We start from the raw sequence: 22,850 nt of genomic DNA on the forward strand, positions 1-22,850 counted from the left end.
ATTTATCCTATCCATGCCCCACAATGTTTTATAAACCTCTATAAAGGTCACCCTTCAGCCTCTGACGCTCCATTCAAATGGTTTAAAACAAACGGTAATACTCAATGTCTGCAAGATCCAACAAAAAAAAAGTGTTAACAGAACTGCCCACACGAAGATTCTTCAAAGTGAGACATGTTTTCCTTTAAAACTTGTACATAGCATGAAGGTGTCAAAGATAGAAATTGCTGAAGAAATACAGCAGGTCTGGCAGCATCTGCGGAGAGAAAGCAGAGTTAACGTTTCAGGCCCAGTGACTCGAAACTGAAAACAATTCTGAAGAGTCACTGGACCCGAAGCATTAACTTTGCTTTCTCTCCGCAGATGCTGCCAGACCTTTAGTTTCTCCAGCAACTTTAGTTCTTGTTTCACTTTTCCTCGGAGGTTAAGTTAAATTGCGGAGTAAGCATATATAATTGCATGACAGTCAATCCCACAGTTTTGAAAATTCTCTTTTTTGGTGGGCAGAGGAGGCAGGCAGGAAAGATACATAGATAACTCTGACCACCTAAAACTACTTCTGTAAATAGATGACCAGATTAGTTATCACAATGGCTCTGGTAATTAGTTCTCCATTCTATCACCATCTGGAACAAACTCGTTTTAGATTCATCAGTTTGCCAATGACTTGATGGATGGAAAAGTTAAAACAAGTTAAACAGTTAGAGTCAAGAAACTTACCGCTTCTCTGCTTCCAGTTTGTCCATCCTCTTCCACAATCGATTTACTAATGCTTCTTGTTCTTGTTCTAAGGTGTTCTCAAGGTCAATTTTTTCACGTCTCAACTATGAAAAAATGAAAGCACTTTAAGTATTTTAGTCTGAATGAAATGTGAACCATCAACATGATAAATTCATAGAATAACAATGTAAAGAGGAAATACACAAAAACTATATTCTATCCTGGTCTTTTGAAGATGACCTCCCCAATCCTCATGTCCCCCAAACATTCTTAAGTAGTCCACTATTATAGGTGGTAAAACAAAGTGGATGTTGTTGGTTAAATGAATCATGAGACAGGACATACCAATGTCCGACAGCCAATGTAACATTGACCTTTTCGTGGCAAAGGATTAATTTCTATTCTGGCATTCATAGTCCTGGTTCAGCACCCTTTCAGTCACTTAACCTTATCCGTTCATTGTAATTGAGATTAAAAAGCAAAAACATTTTGATTCATCAATGGCACACCTGAAGTCTTCCAACTCCAAGCTAGGAGAAATTCTCTCTCCTCCCTAACTAATTTGTTACTTGATAATATGAAGGATTTTGCGGTATTTCAAAGCCTTTCAGCTAAGAAAGGTACTGTAAATGCTGCAATTTAAATTGTAATTATATTGTGACTTGGAGTTGGTTGTTTGAGACAGCATCAGCTTTTACAGGGATAACACCTAGTTCAAGATCACCACAATGCCTTAGGCATTGTCAGGCTGCTCGCAGACATCCATAAGTATGCACAAGTACAAATACCCTTCGACTAAATACCAAGAAGATCAAAGCCATTGCCTTTGGTTCCCACTACAAACTCCATTCCCTCATTCATAACTGTCTCCCTAGCAAGTGATAAAGTGGAACCATATATTCGCAACTTTGGGTCAGATTTGATGTTTGGTTGCTGTCACTTCTCTTCCAGAGGTTTCAAGAGGTTCTGCTCTTCTCTCTAATGGAGCTTCTATTTTAATCTTTCAGTTTGCTTCCTTCACTGTTTTGCATTTCCCTCCTACTATTTGTTCAAGTTTTTACCAATATTTGCTTTCACAGCCACAACCCGTTCCCCAGTAACTGTCTCCAGCTTTAACTTAGCCATATGGATTCTATCTGAAGATCCATTCATTGTGCTTTGAATCCACCCAGAATTACAGGTAGCTGAGACGTGCAAAGCTCCTTGTGCAGCTGTTCTCTCCACATGTTGAAATGCACACTCATTGCCATTCATCACCATCACATACGCACAATTTTTCTCTCCATCAGCTTAATGCTATCTCAAAGCTATCCTGGTCCCTAGGTCAGTTTTATTGTTTGTCCCATTCGATGCTTTAGCAACAAACTTTTTCTCTTCCTTTTAGGTGTTAAGTAACTCCAGCTTTCTATATCCAAACTCCAAAGGAGCAACATAACGGACTTGAAATATTACTCAGATTCTTTTTCCAAAGATAGTGCGAGACCTGTTGAGTTTCAAATCTTCAGTATCCCAGTATTCTACTTTTACTTTGTGTAGAGGTGAGCTTCTGAGCGGATATCAATAAGCACTTGTTTCCACTTCCAAAACACCACCCAACTCTGCCCTTTATTCATCTTATTACCTCTAGATTTAATGATTTCAATTGCTCCTTTTGGGTCTCTTAAGCTGATCTAAAACTGTCATAATGCTCAGCAAGACCCGATCATCCAGCAGTGGTTTGCTCCTTGCTAAGCACTGTCTCCATTTTAAAACATTCCCTTCCACCTTTTTTCTCTAAGACATTCCTTCAAACCTACCACCTTGACCTAAGTTGGCGTGGCGTCAAATTTCTTGGATAACATTCCCATTGACTACCATGGATATTTTAACCGGGTTAAAATATGCTATGTTAACACAAGCTGGTGCTGCTTCTTCGGTCCCAAGGCCTTCCTCCCTGGACAATGTTAAAGGTTTTTGTGGTCAGTGATGGGTCAAAGGAGAGAAGTGTGCCACAACAAAAAAGAATGCTTAATTGGGGAACAGTACTTTTGTTTCACTCCTCCTGGATGCAGGCTTAGGACATAGCTACCTATTCACCCTTCTAGGAAGAAGAATCACCAGTGTTCCACTGCAGGAACATGAGTACGTAAGGAAGATTTACTGGCTCTGCTATAGGATTGAGAGTTTGAACTGGAGCTCAAGGACACACTGCAACAGCTAATTAAATGAGCAAAACAGTGCTTTTGTCAGCACCCCTGGAGGCGCAGTGGAACTTCAGCTGGTATTTCAGACGTGAAATTGAAGAGCCAGAAGCTAGATCAGTTACTGCATTCACAACTTGTGGCTTGCACAAAAGAAACATTTACAGGTCACTAAGGAAAGAGTAGGGGAGTGAGATTGATTAGGTAGTTTCTATAAAGTAAAGACATGGGCACTGTGATAATAAGAGCCTGTCGTTCTTTCTTAGGGTGTAAATGGTCCAGGTATCGGAATGGGAGGCAACTTGGTCCTGAGGGACTGACATAAGGTAAGATGGCATAACTCTGACAGCTCCTCAGGGAGAATTGAGCATTAGGTTCCGAAACTCCCATCCTAAGCAAGTATCACAGCAATGCAGAAAACCAAAAAGGACAGATTTGCAGTTTTTAAAAAAGCAGCAAATACCCAATGTCACAACAGGATCTGAAATCATAGCCAGACAGTAAACTATTAACATACTAAAAAAGGGTTAAAAGGTTACCTGTTCAAGTGTAAATTGCTTGGAAAGAGTATCATTCTCCAGCTTTTTGATCTTCTTCATCAATTTGTTTACTTGAAACTCCTGTTCCTGCTCCAGTGTCTGTTCCAGTTCAGCCTTTTCATGCTGCAACTAAAACAAAACAGACAGGAGCAATGCAAGTAGGAAACAATGGTAGATAAACTTTTCCCTGAAATGGTCAGCTGTAATAGCAGCCAGTTTACTTAAGATTTATAGGAGGAACTATGGTTAAAGAATCGTAAGGCTAAACTGATGCTACATAAGCTCTAATGAATGAATGGCCAGCCAAAAGGTAATAGCTGAAAATGTGTTGCTGGAAAAGCGCAGCAGGTCAGGCAGCATCCAAAGAGCAGGAGAATCGATGTTTCGGGCATGAGCCCTTCTTCCTGAAGAAGGGCTCATGCCCGAAACGTCGATTCTCCTGCTCCTTGGATGCTGCCTGACCTGCTGCGCTTTTCCAGCAACACATTTTCAGCTCTGATCTCCAGCATCTGCAGTCCTCACTTTCTCCTAGCCAAAAGGTAATACCCAAAGTCCAGCATTTTCGCTTCTTTTTATGCTACTAAAAACTGTTCAATAACGTGATTAACCATTCAATTTATCTGCAACCCAGACTTTGTTGACTGCATTGCTGAAAGGTACTGGGTTTCAAAATATTTGACAACCAGACTGGAAACTGATCAGATAGAATGGGGAGCAAGTTACAGCACTGATGATTAGTCAACTAAATGAAGGAAACTGTAGCTCAAAGACTGGATGCAATTCTCCCGAATCAGCAGCTTTACAGAGGAGGCCTGCAATAATTAACAACTTTGCAGTAAAACAGCACTGGACACATTGTCTTAACAACGTCACACTGATTTTCTAAGAGAAATCTGTCAAAAATTCTGACATGCATGTGCTCCTGTGGACAGTGTGGATGCTGAATAGGCTTTTCAAACCACTGGAAGGATCATGTTTATAGACAGTTGGCGCCGTATTCTTTCAAGCAATATTTGCTGCTGGGAAAATAAACCTAACTTGCATAACTAGTGAGATATGAGCACTTCCATGACTTAATTTATGATTTAAACACAAATATCCAGATCTGATTTAAAAAATTGGATAAGAGAAATTTGTTTTGCTTAAGGTGAAAATGCTTGAAGGTTCAGTTTAAAAAAAAAAATCTGAGTCTAGAGTGACTGAAATACTTGCTATTTAAATGCACTCTACTCCGTGATTTAATTCAAAAAAGTATTTTATCATAGCCTATTGAAAATTTTGATGTACAAAAAAATAGATTTACTCCAAAGTATGGAACATTAAAACACTGATATGCCTACCTGCATCAGCTTGCGGGACAGCTCATTGGTGAGAAATTCTTCTTCTTTCTCATAATTTACAGCCAGAGTTTCTTTTTCTTTTTGCAAGGCTTGAATCTTCTTAAACAATGTATTACTAATGAACTCTTCTTCCTGTTCAGCCCTTGCTTGCTGTGGAATAACGAGATAAAACAAGAACACTTCTGTGAATTATTTGAGGAAGTTTCAGCTAAGTGATTATAGTTGAGCACTTTTTTGCCCTCAAGGTGATTTTCATCAGTCTTTGGCGTATTTTGATTAAACTTGGGCCGATTTAGTTGACCTTTACCCTTAAAGAATCTTGACTGCCACAGGTACAACGCAAACCCATTGTATATTAGATTGCTAACCTTTCCCATTTACCTGGACATTCTATCTTCCAAAAACTTGGTTAAACTCTGCCGCCTTTGCCCTGATTTGTTTGCCCCAGTGGAGACTGCCTCACTAACCTACAGTGGCTCCTGCTAAAGCAATGTCTTTACTTCTCATCTTCTAGGTTTCCTGTGTGGTTTCACCTCTATCTTTGGCATCTCTCCAAGCCCCATAATATCTGCACTTCTATTGCATCTGTTGCCATGCTTTGAGCTGCTTCGGCTCTAAATTTCACCATCTCTATCAGTCTTTCATCCAAGACATTCATTAAAACCTCTTTCATTGACTAAGCTTTTGGCCATCTGCCTGAACTTCATCTTATGTATATCAGTGCAGGATTTAAATTTTGCTTTGCAGCACTTCTGTAAATCCAAGATTTTTTTAAAAAAATTCAATTAAAGTTGGAAACCCATGTACAAAATAGAAAAGGCCTGCATTTCAGATTGCATCTTTTATGACCTCAAGATGTTCCAATGTTTTTCATAGGTAATGAGATGAACCTGAAATGTTGTTACTGTTGAGAGGCAAGAACACTGCACAGGCCACCTCCTAAAAGCAGGTAATGTTGTGATACTAATCTTGTGACCAGGCATGAAGAGACCTCTTTTGCTCTTCTCAAAATAGTTCAAAATTCTTTCTGTCTCACTCAAACAAGACAGCATTTGCAACAGTGCAGCACTGTTTCTGTATGTCACAGGTTTCAGCCAAATTGATCAGATGTTTGAAGGGGATTTTAACTCCCTGTTCTGACTCAGGCAACAGTGCAAGCAGAGATCAAATGTTGTTCTTGGGTTACACTGGCCTAGTTGTAGGAAACACAGCTCTCCAGAGCTATGCAGCTTTTTCCAACTGGTTTTCTCAGCAAGTGTTTGGCATGTGACAATGGTTTTTAAATTTCAAACAAAAAATAAAAGCATTCCTCTTGTATTTAATATCATCACCCAAGTACTTTTCAATTTTCAGACTTAAAGACTACTATTTTAAGAACAGAGAATGAGGTTAGAAACGAATCCTGTGTTTGAATGTCAAGTGGAGTTCATTGGCTGAACATGATCTTGTTCCATACTTGATATTTTCTCACCAAATGTTTTGTCACTAAGTCAGTGACATTTATTTTCAGCATAACCTGTAATAGCTCTCTTTGATAGTTTTGCTTCAGTGCATAGCACAGCACCCATAGATAAGCAAGCTTTTGGATGAATTTGTTCCTTATTCAAACACTTCGTACCATCTTCAGGCAGTATGCTCCAAAGTTTGCAGATTGCACAAAATGCCCAGCCAAATGCCAGATAACAAAGTCCACCGTTACTTTCAGTTTAATTTTGCACTAGTATCAAAGGGGTCATCTAGAGGACAAGATGACATTCAATTGAAGCTCCATATGTCAAAGTGAATGGCAAATATGCCACAGTCCTCTTCAATCAAGGCCAGGAGAACTTGCTGATGGCCTGGTCAACATTCATCCTTCAAGTAATATCAAAATAAATCAAATCCTGTGTCTTACTAACTGCAAAATATTTCTAAAGCATTAAATAAAAATTCTTTTTGCATCTTTATTTTAATTTTAGCTTGAACATTCCTTTGGTCACATTTGCCATTTCTCTCCTCACTCCTTTATAAATTCCATCTCTCCATTCCATTTTGGAAAAGGACAGTGAGACAGCAGCAAAACCATCAGCACATGCTACAATGCAGCATGGAAGGTAGGCAAACAGCCAATCTGACAGAGATAGACAAAAGGGAGGCAAGCAGGGAAATGCCAGAGAAAAATCAGTATCCAAAAGGAAAATCCAGCAGCAAATTATTTAATATTGTATCCACAACTATTTCTATTCCAGAGAAACAGAGCACATCTCCAGGTTTGGACAGGGAAAAGTACAGTAGAACATCTGGATTACTCAGTGTTCAAATGATATTTGACTTACTATTCTGGCTATTGTTGAAATGAATATTATTTTCTCAACAAATGTGAGGCGACACACTGTTATTTAACTATTTTCTAAACAGGGCAGGGCTTTGGGAATCTGAAGAACAAAGGGACTTGGCAGTCCTAGTTCAGGATTCTCTCAAGATTAACATACAGGTTCAGTTGGTAGTTAGGAAGGCATATACAATGTTAGCATCCATTTCAACCGGGATGGAATACAAGAGCAGTGATATACTGCTGAGGCTGCATAAGGTTCTTGTTGGGTCACATTTGGAACATTGTGAGCAGTTTTGGTGCCTGTATCTAGGGAAGGACATGCTGGTGTTGGAGGAGAACCAGAAGAGGTTTACAAGAATGATCCCGGGGATGAAGGGCTTGCCATATGAAGAGCAGTTGAGGACTCTGGGTCTGTATTCGAGGGAATTTAAAAAGGTGAGGGATGACCTGACTGAAACTTATAGGATACTCAGCTGCATGGATAACATGGACATTAGGAAGAGGGGGACCAGGACTTGAGCACACAGCCTCAGCGTGAAGGACACGAGATGAGGAGGAATTTCTTCAGCCAGAGGGTGGTTAATCTGTGGAACCCATTGCCACAGAGGAATGTGTAAGTCAAGTCATTGAGAGCATTTAAGACAGAGATATAGGTTCTTGATTAGTAAGGGGGTCAAAGGTGACAGGAAGAAGAAAGAATGGGGTTGAGAAAATATCAGCCATGTTAGAATGAAGTAATACAATGAGCTGAAAGGCCTAATTTTGCTTTTATATTGCGTGGTCTCATGGTCTAATGAAGACAATTTTTACTCAACAATTCTTTTACAAACTTCAACATGTGGACCATAAGAGTATCAGTTAAACAATATCTATTAAAAGTATAAAAACTTGAATTTTGTGTTCCAAAGAACTACTGCTCAGAGAAAGAGGACAATGATAACAACTTGCTGAAACTCATTCCACTGCATAGAGTTGAAGATCAGCTATGATCATATTGAATAACACAACAAAAACATTGGGCAGAATGGTCTCCTCCTGCTGTCTCATGCCCTTAGTGAGCCAATTTAATACAGCGGTGCATTTCACCTGACAAGACACTGGAAAAATGCCACAAGTCTGCTATAAACAAAATAATAGCACCGCATTTAGAATTACCATAATGAGCAAGCATAGTTAGTTTGGCTTCACGAAGGGGACATCACACCCGAGTTATTAGAATTCTTTGAGGAAGTAGCAAGTTAGTAAGATCGAGTAGTAGTATTGGATACGATATAAAGGGATTTTCAAAAGGCGTTCAATAAGGTGCCACGGAATGGGCTACTTTGATCCCAGCATGTTGCAGGTAGTCTATAATCATAGAAGGCAGAATTGAGATTAGGCACACTTTCATGGTGGCAACCTGCAATTAGTGGAGGGCCATAGTGACCAGCACTGGGATCACAATTACTTACAATATATGTTATTGACCTGGATGAGAAAAGTCAATGCACTAATCACCATGTTTGCAGAGGACACCAAAACAGATGGGACGGTAAACGGTGAGATAATCAGTCTGCAGACGGATATTGACAGGTTGAGCAAGTGGGCAAAAACTTAGCAGATGAAATATACTCTGGGAAAATGTGAGGTTATGCACTTTGACAGGAACAATAGAGAAGCTGAATCTCATTAAATGGAGAAAGACTGCAGAAACTAATATAGCAAAGGGATTTGGGATCCTCATCCATAAAAAGCTAACATGCAAGTTTAACATGTAGTAAGGGAGGTCAATGGAAATGTTGGCCTTTATTTCAAAGATGGAGAATAAAAGTAGCGATACAAGGCACTAGTCAGACCCTGGAATACTGTGAACAGTTGCAGTTCCCTAATCCAAGATGTACTAGCTTCGGAGACAACCCAGGGAAAGTAATGATTCTCATCGTGAGTATTGAGGGACTGCTGTATGAGGAAGCATTCAGTAGATTGGGCCTGTAGTGAATGGAGTTAAGAATTAGGGGCGACTTGAGAGGGTCAGTACAGAAAGATTGTTTCTTCGTGGCCAGAGGGAATAATCTCTGAATAAAGGGTCACCCACTGAAGATGGAGATGAGGAGAAATTTCTTCTCGCAGGCAAGTGAACTTGTGGAATTCTTTACCACAGAGGGCTGTCAAGCATTAAAAGTATGTTCAAGGCTGTGATTAACAGATTTTTAATCAGTAAGGGAGTTAAAACTCAGTGGAAAAAGGCAGGAAGATGGAGTGGAGGATTATCAGATCAGCCATGACCTCATTGAATGGCAAAGTAGACCCCATCATCTGAATAAGCTACTTCTCCTATGTCTCAAGATTATTTATGACTTTAAACCCATACAAGTATACATACTCAACATTGAAACAAGGGTCAGCAAATATCTTTAGTGACCAGAAAGCAGTTTGCAAGACTGTCAGCATTTTCAGACCAAACAAAAGCAGTGTTCTCTTATATTCTGATTGTTAGGGTGCATTTTACCTGACCTTCAAAAGGAAACGAAACAGAAAGTTAAAGAAATATTGACAATCCCCATCCACCAAAATACAATTTAGAGAGAGAGAAAGGGAGGGATTCTCTTCTTTAAGCAAATACATCCTCATCAACTCAACTATCAGAAAGACAGAGGAGATAACCTGGGGGTTGCAGTGAGAAAGAGACTCTCAGATTCTTGTGGAGAGGAGGAGGAGAACTTCTTCAAGATAGGGATCCTTGCAAGAGGATTCGCAGTAAGGTTAAAATCAACTAGGCAAAAGTGAGGACTGCAGATGCTGGAAACCAGAGTCTAGATTAGAGTGGTGCTGGAGGAGAAAGTGAGGTCTGCAGATGCTGGAGATCAAAGTTGAAACTTTATTGCTGGAACAGCACAGCAGGTCAGGCAGCATCCAGGGAACAGGAGATTCGACGTTTCGGGCACAGGCCCTTCTTCAGGAATGATTAGATTAGAGTGGTGCTGGAAAAGCACAGGTCAGGCAGCATCTAAGGAGCAGGAAAATCGACATTTCGGACGCTTCCATTCCTGATGAAGGGCTTTTATCTGAAACGTCGATTTTCCTGCTCCTTGGATGCTGCCTGACCTACTGTGCTTTTTCAGCATCACTCAGGATCTAGACCCTGTCAGAAAGACATGACTGCAATTGTTTATAGCTGGAATAAAATTTCTTAACATCATACATGGCATTTTCTCATTTGGGACACATAGCTAAACAATAAAAAAAATCACATCTATAAATCTGTCTTCCAATTACCAACTGACAAGAATTCATTACAAGGTTTCTACATTATATTTGTAGTAATTCAAAACAAAATTAGTATTGCTGACAAATGAAGTCTGTACTTAATAGTGGAAGCATGGGAAAGGACACTTACACTAGTTCAGTCAGAAATTACAAACTATAAAAAGAACAACAATGAAGCAATGAACCTAGCCTTCTTGTCCCAGAGACAGGTACACTACCACTATGCCACCACAAACACTTGACTCAATGAAATTGGATTGCCGCAACTAGAAATTTCAGTTACTTCTCCAACAGAAAATTGAATTTAAAATAAATTTCTAGTTCAATCACAACAGCTACATCAATGGAATCAGTATAGCATCAGCATTAAACACAGGGCCACAACAAACCTCTTTTAGAAAGCCACGTGTTTAATTTTGCAGCCAAACATCTGAAGTTAGTTCCACTAGTTGGACACGGTATCGATATAAAGGTGTGAGATGAACTCAAATAGAACACTCACACCTGCTTATACAAAGAGCTATCTTGGGAACCTGGTCAATAAAATACAAGAGCCTATGGTTTTATGAATTTGCAATTGTGCTGTAAGGATTAAAAATTTCCCAACTCTATGAATATTTGACAGTTGGATCTTGCTGAAATAACTATTTTCCTATAATATGCTGAAATAACTCACTCAGTCCAATGGTTTTTACTAGAAGTCATACAACTCAAGTTACTGGTGAGAATTGATAAAACAATCCGCAATACAATGATTGACTCTAACCTAAATCTGTGCACATTGCAAGTTCCCAAAAGCAACAATATTTGATCAATGCATGGTACCACAAGAATTTCAGGTTTCTATTGAAACATGCCTTTCCACAGCTCTACCTATACATATAACAGGCATTGCAAATTAGGACACAACACACTTAGGAATTCCAAAGCATCTTGAAACTACGTAGCATTTTAAATATAGTTTATCAGTGTCACTATAATATTTTGCTGTAAATTCTGTCTTATGATCCTGCTCCACAGCTACCTGATGAAGGAGCAGCGCTCTGAAAGCTCGTACTTCCAAATAAACCTGTTGGACTATAAACTGGTGTTGCGTGATTTTGAACTTTATCACTGTAGTAGCAGTTTTTGATAAACTAATGGGGCTAAAACCAGATACGTTTCTTGGCCTTGATGGCTTGCATCCTAGAATCCTAAATGAAGTAGCTACTGAGATAATGGATAAATTAGTCATAACTTTCCAAAAATCGTTGGATTCTGAAGTACCACCAGAGGATTTGGAAACTGCTAATGTGATTCAAAAAGAGGGAGGTAGGCAAAAAGTGGGTAACTATAAGCCAATTAGCTTAACATCTATTGTTGGAAAATTTCTGGAATCAATTATTCAGGAAGTAATAGCAGCACACTTGGAAAATCAAGTAGAGTTCATGAAAGGGAAATAGTGTTTGACTAATTTATTCGAGTTTTTCAAGCAGTTTCCAACCGAATGGAGTAGACTAGCTTTTGTCATTTCTACCATACACAACTGATAGAGTAAAACCGAGACAGTGCTCCTCCAGTACAGAGGGTGCTACATTGACAGCACAAACTACACAACTGTACATAAAGTACATAAGTGCAAAACATACAAGTTACAGTGTAACAGAAGAATGATGAATGATAGATATTTTCTAGCAGCAATATGAAAGTATTTCAGATGGGGAAGAGTCCGATCATACAGTGTTAAGGAGCCAGATGGATTGGGGGTAGAAACTGTTGCACAGCCTGGCCAAGAGACCAAATGCTCCGTTATCTTCAGCCAGATGGCAGAGGAAGAAGAGTTTGAGTGAGGGGTGTGTGGGGTTTTCCACATTGCTCTTAGCCTTTCAAATGCAGCGTGTGGAGTAATGGAGGGAAGAGAGACCCCAATGATTTTCTCAGCTGTCCTCACTATCTGTTGTAGGCTCTTACAATCAGAGTCAGTATAATTCCCAAACCATGCAGTTGTTCAGGGTACTCCCAATGAACCCTCTGTAAAATGTGGTGAGGATGGGGGCAGGGTGGGTGGGGGTGGGCTTTCCTCAGCCTACGCAGAAAGTAGAGATGCTGCTGTGATTTCTTGGCGATGAAGCTGGTGCTGAGAGTCCAGGCGAGATTCTCCACCAGGTGTACACCAAGAAATTCAGTGCTCTTCAAGATCTCCACGGGGTAGCCATCGATGTCCAGTGGAGAGAGGTCGCTTCACGCCCTCCTAAAGTCAACAACTATCTCTCTCGTTTTGTTCACATTCAGAAACAGGTTGTTACCTCTGCACCAGTCTGTGAGTCGCAGCACTTCCTCTCTGTATGCTGACTCGTCATTCCTGCTGATGAGACCCATTATAGTCAAATCATCAGCGAACTTGGTGTGATGCGACCTGTGCATTGCTGCACCAGTCGTGTGTCAGCAGTGTGAACAGCAGTGCACTGAGCACACAGCCCTGGGGCGGGGGGGCCCGTACTCAGTGGGATGGTGTTGGAGATGCTGTTCCCGATCAGACTGACGGAGGTCTCCCAGTCAGGAAGCCCAGGAACCATTAGAGAGGGGTATTTAGGCCCAACAGACTCAGCTTTCCTATCAGAGAGAAACCAGTATGTGTTGTACTTGGAACTTTCAGACAGCATTTGGGCAGGTACCTCAGAAAAGGTAATGCCATAAGATTAGAGCCAATGGTGTATATTGGTAGTATATTGCCTCATTTGGCACGGTTATTTAACAAGTGGGGTTATGGGGTTCTTGTTCAGTTTGGCAATTTGAAACCAGTGGGGTTCCACAGGAATCAATGATGGAGCTGCAACTGTTTTCAATATATATTTATGACTCGGAGGAAGGAAGTGAATGCACTGCAGCCAAATTTGCAGATGACAAAAATAGATGGAAAGGCAGACTGGAAGGAGGGACACAATGTACGGAGATATTGATAGGTTAAGTGGGCAAGAGGTTGGCACAGCCGGAATATAAATGTAGGAAAATTTGAAGATGTTCATTTTAGGATAATAAAAGAACAGATTTAAAGTAAGAAAAATTGCAGAAGGCCACAATACAAATGGACTTGTACATAAAACACAAAGCTAACATACAGGTGCAGCAGGTAATCAGGAAGCATAATGGAACGTTGGCCCTTACTTCAAGCGGGTTGGAGTATAAGAGTTGGGAAATCTAACTACAACTGTACAATGTGCTAGTGTGACCACATATGTATTAAGAAAAGAAAAATCATTACATTGGAGGCAGTTCAGAGAAGGTTCATTAGGATGATCCCTGGTATTGATAGATTGTTCTAAGAGCAAAGGCTAAGCAGGCTGTGTTGCTATTCACTGGAGTTTAGAAGAACAAAACATGATCTCATTGAAACATATGGGATTCTTAAGGAACTTGCAAGGGTAAATGCGGAGAGGCTGAACAAAGAGCCCAGGAACAGTCCCTTTGGCCCTCCAAACCGGAGCTGATCCAAATCCACTGTCTAAAGCTCTCACCCGACTCCTAAACATCTGTATCCCTCTGCTCCCCACCTATACCTGCATCTATCCAGACGCATCTTGAATGAATCTACAGTGCCTGCCTCTACTACCCCTACTGGCAATGCGTTCCAGACACCTATCACCCTCTGTGTAAAGTACTTGCCGAGTGTATCCCCCTAAAACTTTTCACCTCACCTTGAAAGCATGACCTCGATACTGAATCCTTCACCCTGGGAAAAAGCTTATTTCTATCCACTCTGTCTATATGCTTCATGATTTTATAGACTGGTCCCCCTCATGGGCATCTAGAACCTGATTGCATAGGTTCAGAGTAAAGGGACAACAATTTAAGACTGAGATAAGGAGGCATTTCCTCTGAGTGCCTTTGGAACTTTAACCCCACAGCTCTTTGCAGCAAGGAATCCTTTTGTATATTTAAGGCTGAGATAGATTCTTATCAGGAGGTAAATCAAGGGTTACAGGGGAAGGGCAAGAAAGTGGATATGACAAATGTCAGATCAGCCACGATCCTAATGAATGACAAAGTAGGCTCAAGGAAGCAAATGGCTTATCCTTATGGTCAAGGAGCGCTAGCAAAACTGAACTCAATGGGAATCAGGGGAAACTCTTCACAGAATGGGATTATAACCAGATTTGGATGTGAGCACAAGAGGTACAGTTAGTAAGTTTGCAGATGACACCAAAATTGGAGGTGTAGTGGACAGAGAAGACGGTTACCTCAGATTACAACAGGATCTGGACCAGATGGGCCAATGGGTTGAGAAGTGGCAGATGGAGTTTAATTCAGATAAATGCGAGGTGCTGCATTTTGAGAAAGCAAATCTTACCATTAAGTGTATAAGTCCTGCTAAGGTCTTAGGGAGTGTTGCTGAACAAAGAGACCTTGGAGTGCAGGCTCATAGCTCCTTGAAAGTGGAGTCGCAGGTAGATAGGATAGTGAAGAAAGCATTTGGTATGCTTTCCTTTATTGGTCAGAGTATTGAGTACAGGAGTTGGGAGGTCATGTTGCGGCTGTACAGGACATTGGTTAGGCCACTGTTGGAATACTGCATGCAATTCTGGTCTCCTTCTTATCGGAAAGATGTTGTGAAACTTGAAAGGGTTCAGAAAAGATTTACAAGGATGTTGTCAGGGTTGGAGGATTTGAGCTACAGGGAGAGGCTGAACAGGCTGGGGCTGTTTTTCCTGGAGCGTCGGAGGCTGAGGGGTGACCTTATAAAGGTTTACAAAATTATGAGGGGCATGGATAGGGTAAATAGGCAAAGTCTTTTCCCTGAGGTCGGGGAGTCCAGAACTAGAGGGCATAGGTTTAGGGTGAGAGGAGAAAGATATAAAAGAGACCCAAGGGGCAGCTTTTTCACGCAGAGGGTGGTACAGGTATGGAATGAGCTGCCAGAGGAAGTGTTCGAGGCTGGTACAATTGCAACATTTAAGAGGCATTTGGATGGGTATACGAATAGGAAGGGTTTGGAGGGATATGGGCCGGGTGCTGGCAGGTGGGACTAGATTGGGTTGGGATAACTGGTCGGCATGGACGGGTTGGACCGAAGAGTCTGTTTCCATGCTGTATATCTCTATGACCCTATGACAAAGAAAGGATCGTTGAAGCTGTTGGACATTGAGATGATTAATGACAGAACACCTCTGCAGGAATTCCTTAGGATGGTGTCCTCGGCTCACACAATGACCCTCCATCACAAAGTCAGAAATGACACGTGCAATGATTGCACAATTCTCAACACCATTCTCAATACTTAAAATACTGAAACAGTCCACATCCAAATGCAGCAAGACCTGCACAACATCGATGCTTGGGCTGGCAAGTTGCAATTAACATGCATGCCACAAATGCTGGTCAATGACCATCTCCATTAAGAAAAAAAATCTAACCGCTATTCATTGAAATTGAATGACACCGTCACTGAATTCCCTATGAATCAACATCCTGGGGTTACCATTGACCAAAACATATGAATACAACGGCTGCCACAGCCATAGAGTAGGTCAAAGGAACTCACCCATCTCCCAAAATCATTCCCATTACCTCGATAACGTCAGGAGTGTGACGGAATGCTCTCCATTGCCTGGATGGGTGCAGTTCCAACAACACAGTTTGACACTAACCAGGACAAAGTAATCCACTTTCTTGGCATACCATTCATCAACTCTGACACTAACTCCCTTCACCACCACAGTGGCAACAATGTGTCCACCATCTGCAAAACGTCAGGCAGTAATTCATAAAGGCTCCTTTGCCAGCATCTCCCAAATCCACAATCTCTATCTTCTAACAGATGCACATGAATGCCATTAGATTAGATTAGATTACTTACAGTGTGGAAACAGGCCCTTCGGCCCAACAAGTCCACACCGACCTGCCGAAGCGCAACCCACCCATACCCCTACATTTACCCCTTACCTAACACTATTAGCATGGCCAATTCACCTGACCTGCATATCTTTGGACTGTGGGAGGAAACCGGAGCACCTGGAGGAAACCCACGCAGACACGGGGAGAATGTGCAAACTCCACACAGTCAGTCGCCTGAGTCGGGAATTGAACCCAGGTCTCTGGCGCTGTGAGGCAGCAGTGCTAACCATTGTACCAAATTTTCCTCCAACCCGTACATCGCTGATCTGGAACTCCATTGTCATTGCTTTACTGTTACTGGGTCAAAATCCTGAAACTCCTTTCTTAACCACACAGCGGCTATCTCTTCATCCCAAGGATTGCAGTGGTTCAAAAGAAACAGCTCACCATCTTATTCTGGACAACTGGGAGGGGGGAGGTGGGGGGGTGGTGGGGGATCAGCAATGCCCACAAACGATCAACAAATTAACCAACCTGTCCATGATTTTTGGCAAGGAACATTACTCGAGGATAACCCACAGAGTAAAGCAGATTTCTTCATTAATCTTATAAGGAATGCCTGGGTTTCACTGATCTCAATCAAAAGCCTTACAAAGGAAAACAGAAACATGAACTGTGAGAAACAAAAATTTAAGTTAAATGCCCAAGTTGAAAGTAGTCAGTAATGACTGACATCCCCTGTACTCCCCTCCAAAACAATGTAGTGGTTGCTGTACAGCAGCACATAAATGGCAATTTATTGGGGACAACTTGTGCAGGGCTTGCACTGGGACTTTAGACCTGCTACACAAACTCATTGGCGTAGAGGCCAAATTGATGATGGCCTCGGCCAAGTCCAGACACAGACCCAGTCAAGAACAGCAAGGAAATGTAGACTTTGCCGGGCACCCCATGCTGGATATCACTCCATGCAAGATGAAACGGCACAAGTTATAAAGCTCAAGTTGCCAAGGGAAGTTTCAGGACTTTGCAATTCTGTCTTCACCTGACTAATAGTTGTGGAAGGAATTGAAATTGAAGCATTAGGCTTCTCATAATTAGAAAATATTTGTAGCTGCACTAAATATGAAAAATGCTGGCGATCAAAGTTTGATTTTGTAAGTTTTATAGCTTATAAAACTTGTTAAAAGCACATTGCCAGTACAAGTAAAGACTTCTATATAAGTAGCACCCTTCAAGTCTTCAAATGATCAAGGTGCTGTACAGCCAATTAAGTTTTGTCCACTGTTCCTCTGCTAGCCAGTGTTCAAGGCAGCATAACAAAAAGACTTCAAAAGATTCTTCAGCAATTCTAAACAACAGTTTCCCCCACTTTTAAAAAAAATGGTTACCAATAAAGCCTATGAATCAAGATTTTTGAACTTCACAATTGTCGATTTTCATTCATGTTTCCTGTTGCCTAATTTTTCATTCAAAAATGTCAGCTGATCAAACATTTGCCAATGAAAAACTGAAATTGCAGGCATGGAAGAGGTACCTGACCCACGGGGGGGGAGGGGCGGGAGGGGTCTTCAAATATGGTATCTGAAACTCTAGTCCAATTGCTCTTGCAAGAAGTCTCCAAACATGTTGATATTTCCTGCAAAAGTCCCCAGTGACAACTGCAGGTGTTCAGTGACACCTGTCCTTTGTACATCAGAGTGCCAGACCACCATCTGCCTGAATAGTGGAAACCTCATACTTTTTGCCTTTATAAACCAAGATTCATTGGCCAAAGGGGTTTTTCTCTGCATGGCATGTATGAAAACATGTATCTGTATGTCCAAAGCGGTGAACGTGTCAGAACTTTTGACTTAACTGCAATTCATGTGATTTGTTCACAGGTATAACTGATTTCATCAGTTACATCGCTCTGAATATGTCCCACACAAACTACATTCTTTCCATGTGACAGTAACACTTAATCACATTACCTAACAACCCATATGGACATGCATAAAAACTTAGGTAGAGAATTTGATTTTTGGTATGGGCACTGTTTGAAAATTAACGCACCGTCTAGTACTATCATGAATCTTGTCTTCTCCACGCTTTTCAACAGAACTGTTTACAAACCATTCCACTTCACAGTTCGGCTGCTGAGCACATCAAAATTCAAATGCTTTGTCCATGTTGCTCATGCAACATACTTGTTTTTCTTTTGACATTGCCTAATAAGTTACTGGAAAACTAGCAACTTTGGCATCAATGTCCTTTGGCAGTCTGATCAATTTTGGTATTCTGCCACAACATTGTTGTTCCCTCAAGCAGCTGCACCAGCTAACTGCTGCTTGGAAATCTTTGTTGAACTCAGTTTGATCTGAGACACAGTGTACATGTAGGCAAGGTATTCCTGGTGACAATGCAACCAACAATTTTCAGAAAAACATACTTCAAGATCAGACCAGTCGTGAGCACCTGTTCTCACGGAGCATTTGATCTTGGGCACCTTCTTCAGGACAGATTCCTCTTCCCATTTTTTAAATCATTCTTTCAGTCCCACAGATTTCCTCTACGGTATCATGGTTATATGATGCATCAGCAAATTTTAAGCTTAACATCAGTTGCATGAGATATTCTCTTTGACCATTATCGTTTGCACATTGATCACCCAATGACATCTTAAGTACTCATGCATCACCTTTGTAACCAGGATTACATTGCCTGCTTGATACCTGCATGACTTATAGGTGAATGATACATGTATTTTGGATCTGAAAAATTGGGGTTGCCTCATGACAGCATAGAATTTATCAGAAAGTGAGGAGAGGGCTACTTAAACATTTCAGAGTCCTAAACATTAGTTTTAACACCCAATAAAATATCAGCCTCCACATTCAGAAAAATTGTATGCCACAATATGTACCGGTTGCTTTAAGACAATCGACTTTATTGAAGTATGATTATGAACCAAGAATAAAAATACGTTTTTGGTCCTGGGTTTACTAGTTTCATAATACTGCTCACATTAAAATAATATGGAACCATGTTCTTTTTATCCTTAGTTTCATAAGTGCCCTGAAATCACTGGCATCATTCTTGGCATTCATAACTCAGATTCTCGTAATTGACTACAGAAAGTGTAAATCTCTATGAAATGAATAGGTTAATTTCGAAAAGCTCACTCAAACCTTCAGTGGAAGTTTTCTTTTTTTAAAAAACATTCTGCACATGCTAGTGTTAAAACCTTTCGAACCTGGGAGGATGGGGGAAGAGGGAGCTACAACTGGCCAACATGCCTGTCCCTCAAACACTGCTGGAAATATCTACGTTTGGACATTGAACAGAATCAGGATTGAATTCAATGGCATTCACAATCTAATACCATAGTCTACATCAAAGCTCACAAATGACAAGCAGGTCAATGTAGTGCCAAGGGCAGAGGCAAGTGAAATTGTCAGACAAAATAAGGATTCAGATGAGAAAGAACGCTTCAGTAACCTAAAGTGAGCAACAAATCACGACCTGCTTTTTTTCTTTAGTATGTTAACAAAGTTGGGAAAAAACATGGAATTAGGGGTAATTATAACTCTTCTACATGTTTTCAATCAAATCTATATCAATGACATGAATATTCTCGAAGCACAGCAATACCTCATTTTGAGTGAGTTGGAACAGACAGCATGAAACTCAAAATAAAGACGGAGTTAGGAGTCAAGACACAGATTACTATAAAACAGAGGACAGGAGTTTTCTCAGACCTTCAAAAAGTGGAAAGTAGCAGACAACGGGTGGTCACACTGAAACCAATACTGTCCTTCATTAACAAATCATTCGGATCAGATGTAGGAGGCAGTGTTTTGAAACTTGCCTACACCATTGATTTTTAAAAAATATTTATTCAGGGATGTAAACTTCACTGGCTACGTCACTGTTTATTGGCCATCCCTAATTGCACCCACAGTACTGTTCAGAAAGAAATTCTAAGACTTTGACCCAATCACAAAGAAAGAACAGTGATATAATTCAGTTCGGATGGCGTGTGACTTGGAGAACTCACTAGTAGTGGTTTTCCAATGCAGCTGATCTCGACTGTCTAGGCAGTAGCATGCACACAAAGAACGAACAATGCTGAGGGGCACAGCTAAAAACATGCAAGACTGCACCAAAAATCAGGAATACACACAAGTTTGTAGAGTTTTTTGGGCAAATGACAGATTAAATTTAATATTGCAAAATTGAGCCGGTACATTCTGATTAGAGAAGTAAGGAGCTCATTTTTTTGAAAGGTCAGAACAAACTGAGACAAGGGAACAGCGGTCTGGGAAAACAGATACATAAAACATGCAGTGAAACTGATCAGCTGGATCCAATGTTCATGATATTAATTCCACTGACTACAGGCGAGATGAGTAGGTCAATTTATTGCATCTCACGTAGGTCACAGTGCTGACTAGATATATGATCAATCTTTAGCATTTACTTATCCCAAATACTGTTGTCAAGCAATCACCTTTGCTCTTTGGGCATCAATCAACACAACCAAAATAAACTGCAACTATGTATAATGCTTGACGTGGCACTCGGACAGCTGAAGTTTACATGACTGAGCTGTTATACAAAGCTGGTATCCAAAGATAAGTTGCCCTGCTTCCCTCTGTGTAACATTCTGTTCTTTTATTTTTCCCTGCCAAAGTACATAACTTCACATTTTCCTACATGTTCCACCTGCCAAAGTTTTGCTCATGCTCAGGCTGTCTATATCCTTCTGTATCCTCACCACTTGCACTCTCACCTAGATTTGTGGAACTGACAATCTTGGTGATGGTACATTGCTGATGAAGGGCTTACGCCTGAAATGGCAACTCTTCTGCTCCTCAGACGCTGCCTGACCTCCTGTGTTTTCCCAGCACCACACTTTTTGACAATGGTAATGGTACATACAGTTCTCTCTCATCCCAGTCATTCATTTAAGTTATAAATGTTTACAGCCCTTGCACTAAGCCCTGTGGCATTCACTAGCAAGATTGCCATCCTCAAAATGTCCCCTGCTCCCAATTTTGTCTATTGGATAAATGTCTATCTCTGCTAATATACTACCCCCAAGACTAGAGTTTTAGATAACCTTATCAAACATCTTACATCTTTCCCACTATCAATCCTACTTACTATATCCTCAAAGAGCTCTAATAAGTTCATCATGCATTATGCCCCCATTCATGGAGCTCACAGAATCTCTCGAATCCCTACAATGTGGAAACAGGCCATTTGGCCCAATAAGTCCACACCAACCTCCAAAGTGTATCCCACCCAGACCCATGTCCCTACCCTATTACTCTACATTTCCCCTGACTAATGCACCTAGCCTTCACATCCCTGCACAGTATGGGCAATTTAGTGTGGCCGATTCACCTAACCTGCATATTTTTGGACTGTGGAGCACCCAGAGGAAGCCTCTCGCAGACACAGGGAGAATGTGCAAACTCCACACAGACAGACAGTCAGTCAGTCACCCAAGGCTGGAACCAAACCCAGGTCAGTAGGTCTATGAGGCAACAGTGCTAACCATTGAGCCACCGTGCCCGCCCACTACTGATCATTATTAACAAATCATTTGGACCCAGTTGGAAAAGGCAGTGTGTTGAAATTTGCCAATACTATCTGATTTTTAAAAAAAATATTTATTCAGAGGATGTAAACTTCAATGGCTAGGTCACTGTATATTGGCCATCCCTAGTTGCGCCCCTAGTACTGTTCAGCTGTGAGAGACCATTACCAGCTGGTGGAACTGGGCTTTTTGAACTCACCTGGAGTTGAGGTTTCCTAGTATTTTCTGGAACTTGTCAGTGAAAACAAGACAAGGAGACAGAAGGAAGTGAGGGGGTTGAACAAATGGCACGAAATCCTCAACCTCTGCTTGATTATATTCTGCATTTCTAAATGCTCTACCATTACATGCTTTACTAGTGACTAACATTTTTTTACAATGACAGATGTCAAGCTAACTGACCTTGAGTGATGGTTTTTTTCAATTTTTTTTGGTCTACTTTTGAATACAGGTTTTTTTTTTAAAAAACACACGACTTCTCAGAATCGTTAGATTGTGGAAGAGTACAATCAATATATCCATCTCTGAAGGCATTTTCTCTATTAGAGTGTAACCCATCAGGTCCAGAGGATTGTGTGACACTGAGCCCCATTATTTTCCCAGAGTGCCCCCAATCATTTTTTCCTCCTTCAAATTCAATATTTATTCAAAACAATTTTCTAGTTCCCCTCCGTTACTTCCCTAGTCTCGTTCTAAGGAACTCTAAAGGGGAGTCACCTAGACTTGAAACGTTAGTTTGCCCTCTCTCTATGGCCATGGGTGGGCATGTGCTTGCGTTGCCAATGGGTAGGAATGGGTCAAATGCTTTTCAGTGGGTCAGTGTGTACTTAATGGGCTGAATTGCCTGTTTCCACACTTTAGGGTTCCTAATGATTCAGACTGTTTTAATATTAGCTGTCTAGTTTACACTCAAAGTTCATTTTCTCCCTCAATTTTACTTCTGGTCATCTTTCATTAGTCTCTAAATCTTTCCCATTCCCCTGACTAATCACTAATCTTTGTCACATACTATCAAATTTAAAGAAAAACATACAATCCTTAAGTTTATTAACCATAGTTGGCTTATCCCCTCAGTATTCTTCTTCCATGACTGGGATTTATCCATATATTTCA

The 22,850-nt window shown here is 40.8% G+C and overlaps 1 protein-coding gene across 1 annotated transcript in view; it reads right to left on the reverse strand.

The window, feature by feature from the left end:
* Positions 1–22,850, reverse strand: part of ccdc6b (coiled-coil domain containing 6b) — a 71,464-nt gene that overhangs the window by 24,375 nt on the left and 24,239 nt on the right. The window contains exons 2-4 of the mRNA XM_043712337.2: positions 4,780–4,929; positions 3,440–3,568; positions 721–824 (exon numbers count right to left, since the gene is read on the reverse strand). Of these exons, the coding sequence (XP_043568272.1) occupies positions 721–824; positions 3,440–3,568; positions 4,780–4,929 (383 nt within the window). The remainder of the gene's footprint in view (positions 1–720; positions 825–3,439; positions 3,569–4,779; positions 4,930–22,850) is intronic.

Source organism: Chiloscyllium plagiosum, unplaced genomic scaffold (genome assembly GCF_037043375.1).
Source record: "Chiloscyllium plagiosum isolate Xiang-an unplaced genomic scaffold, Cpla_swu_hap1 HiC_scaffold_22, whole genome shotgun sequence".
Lineage (NCBI taxonomy): Eukaryota > Metazoa > Chordata > Chondrichthyes > Orectolobiformes > Hemiscylliidae > Chiloscyllium > Chiloscyllium plagiosum.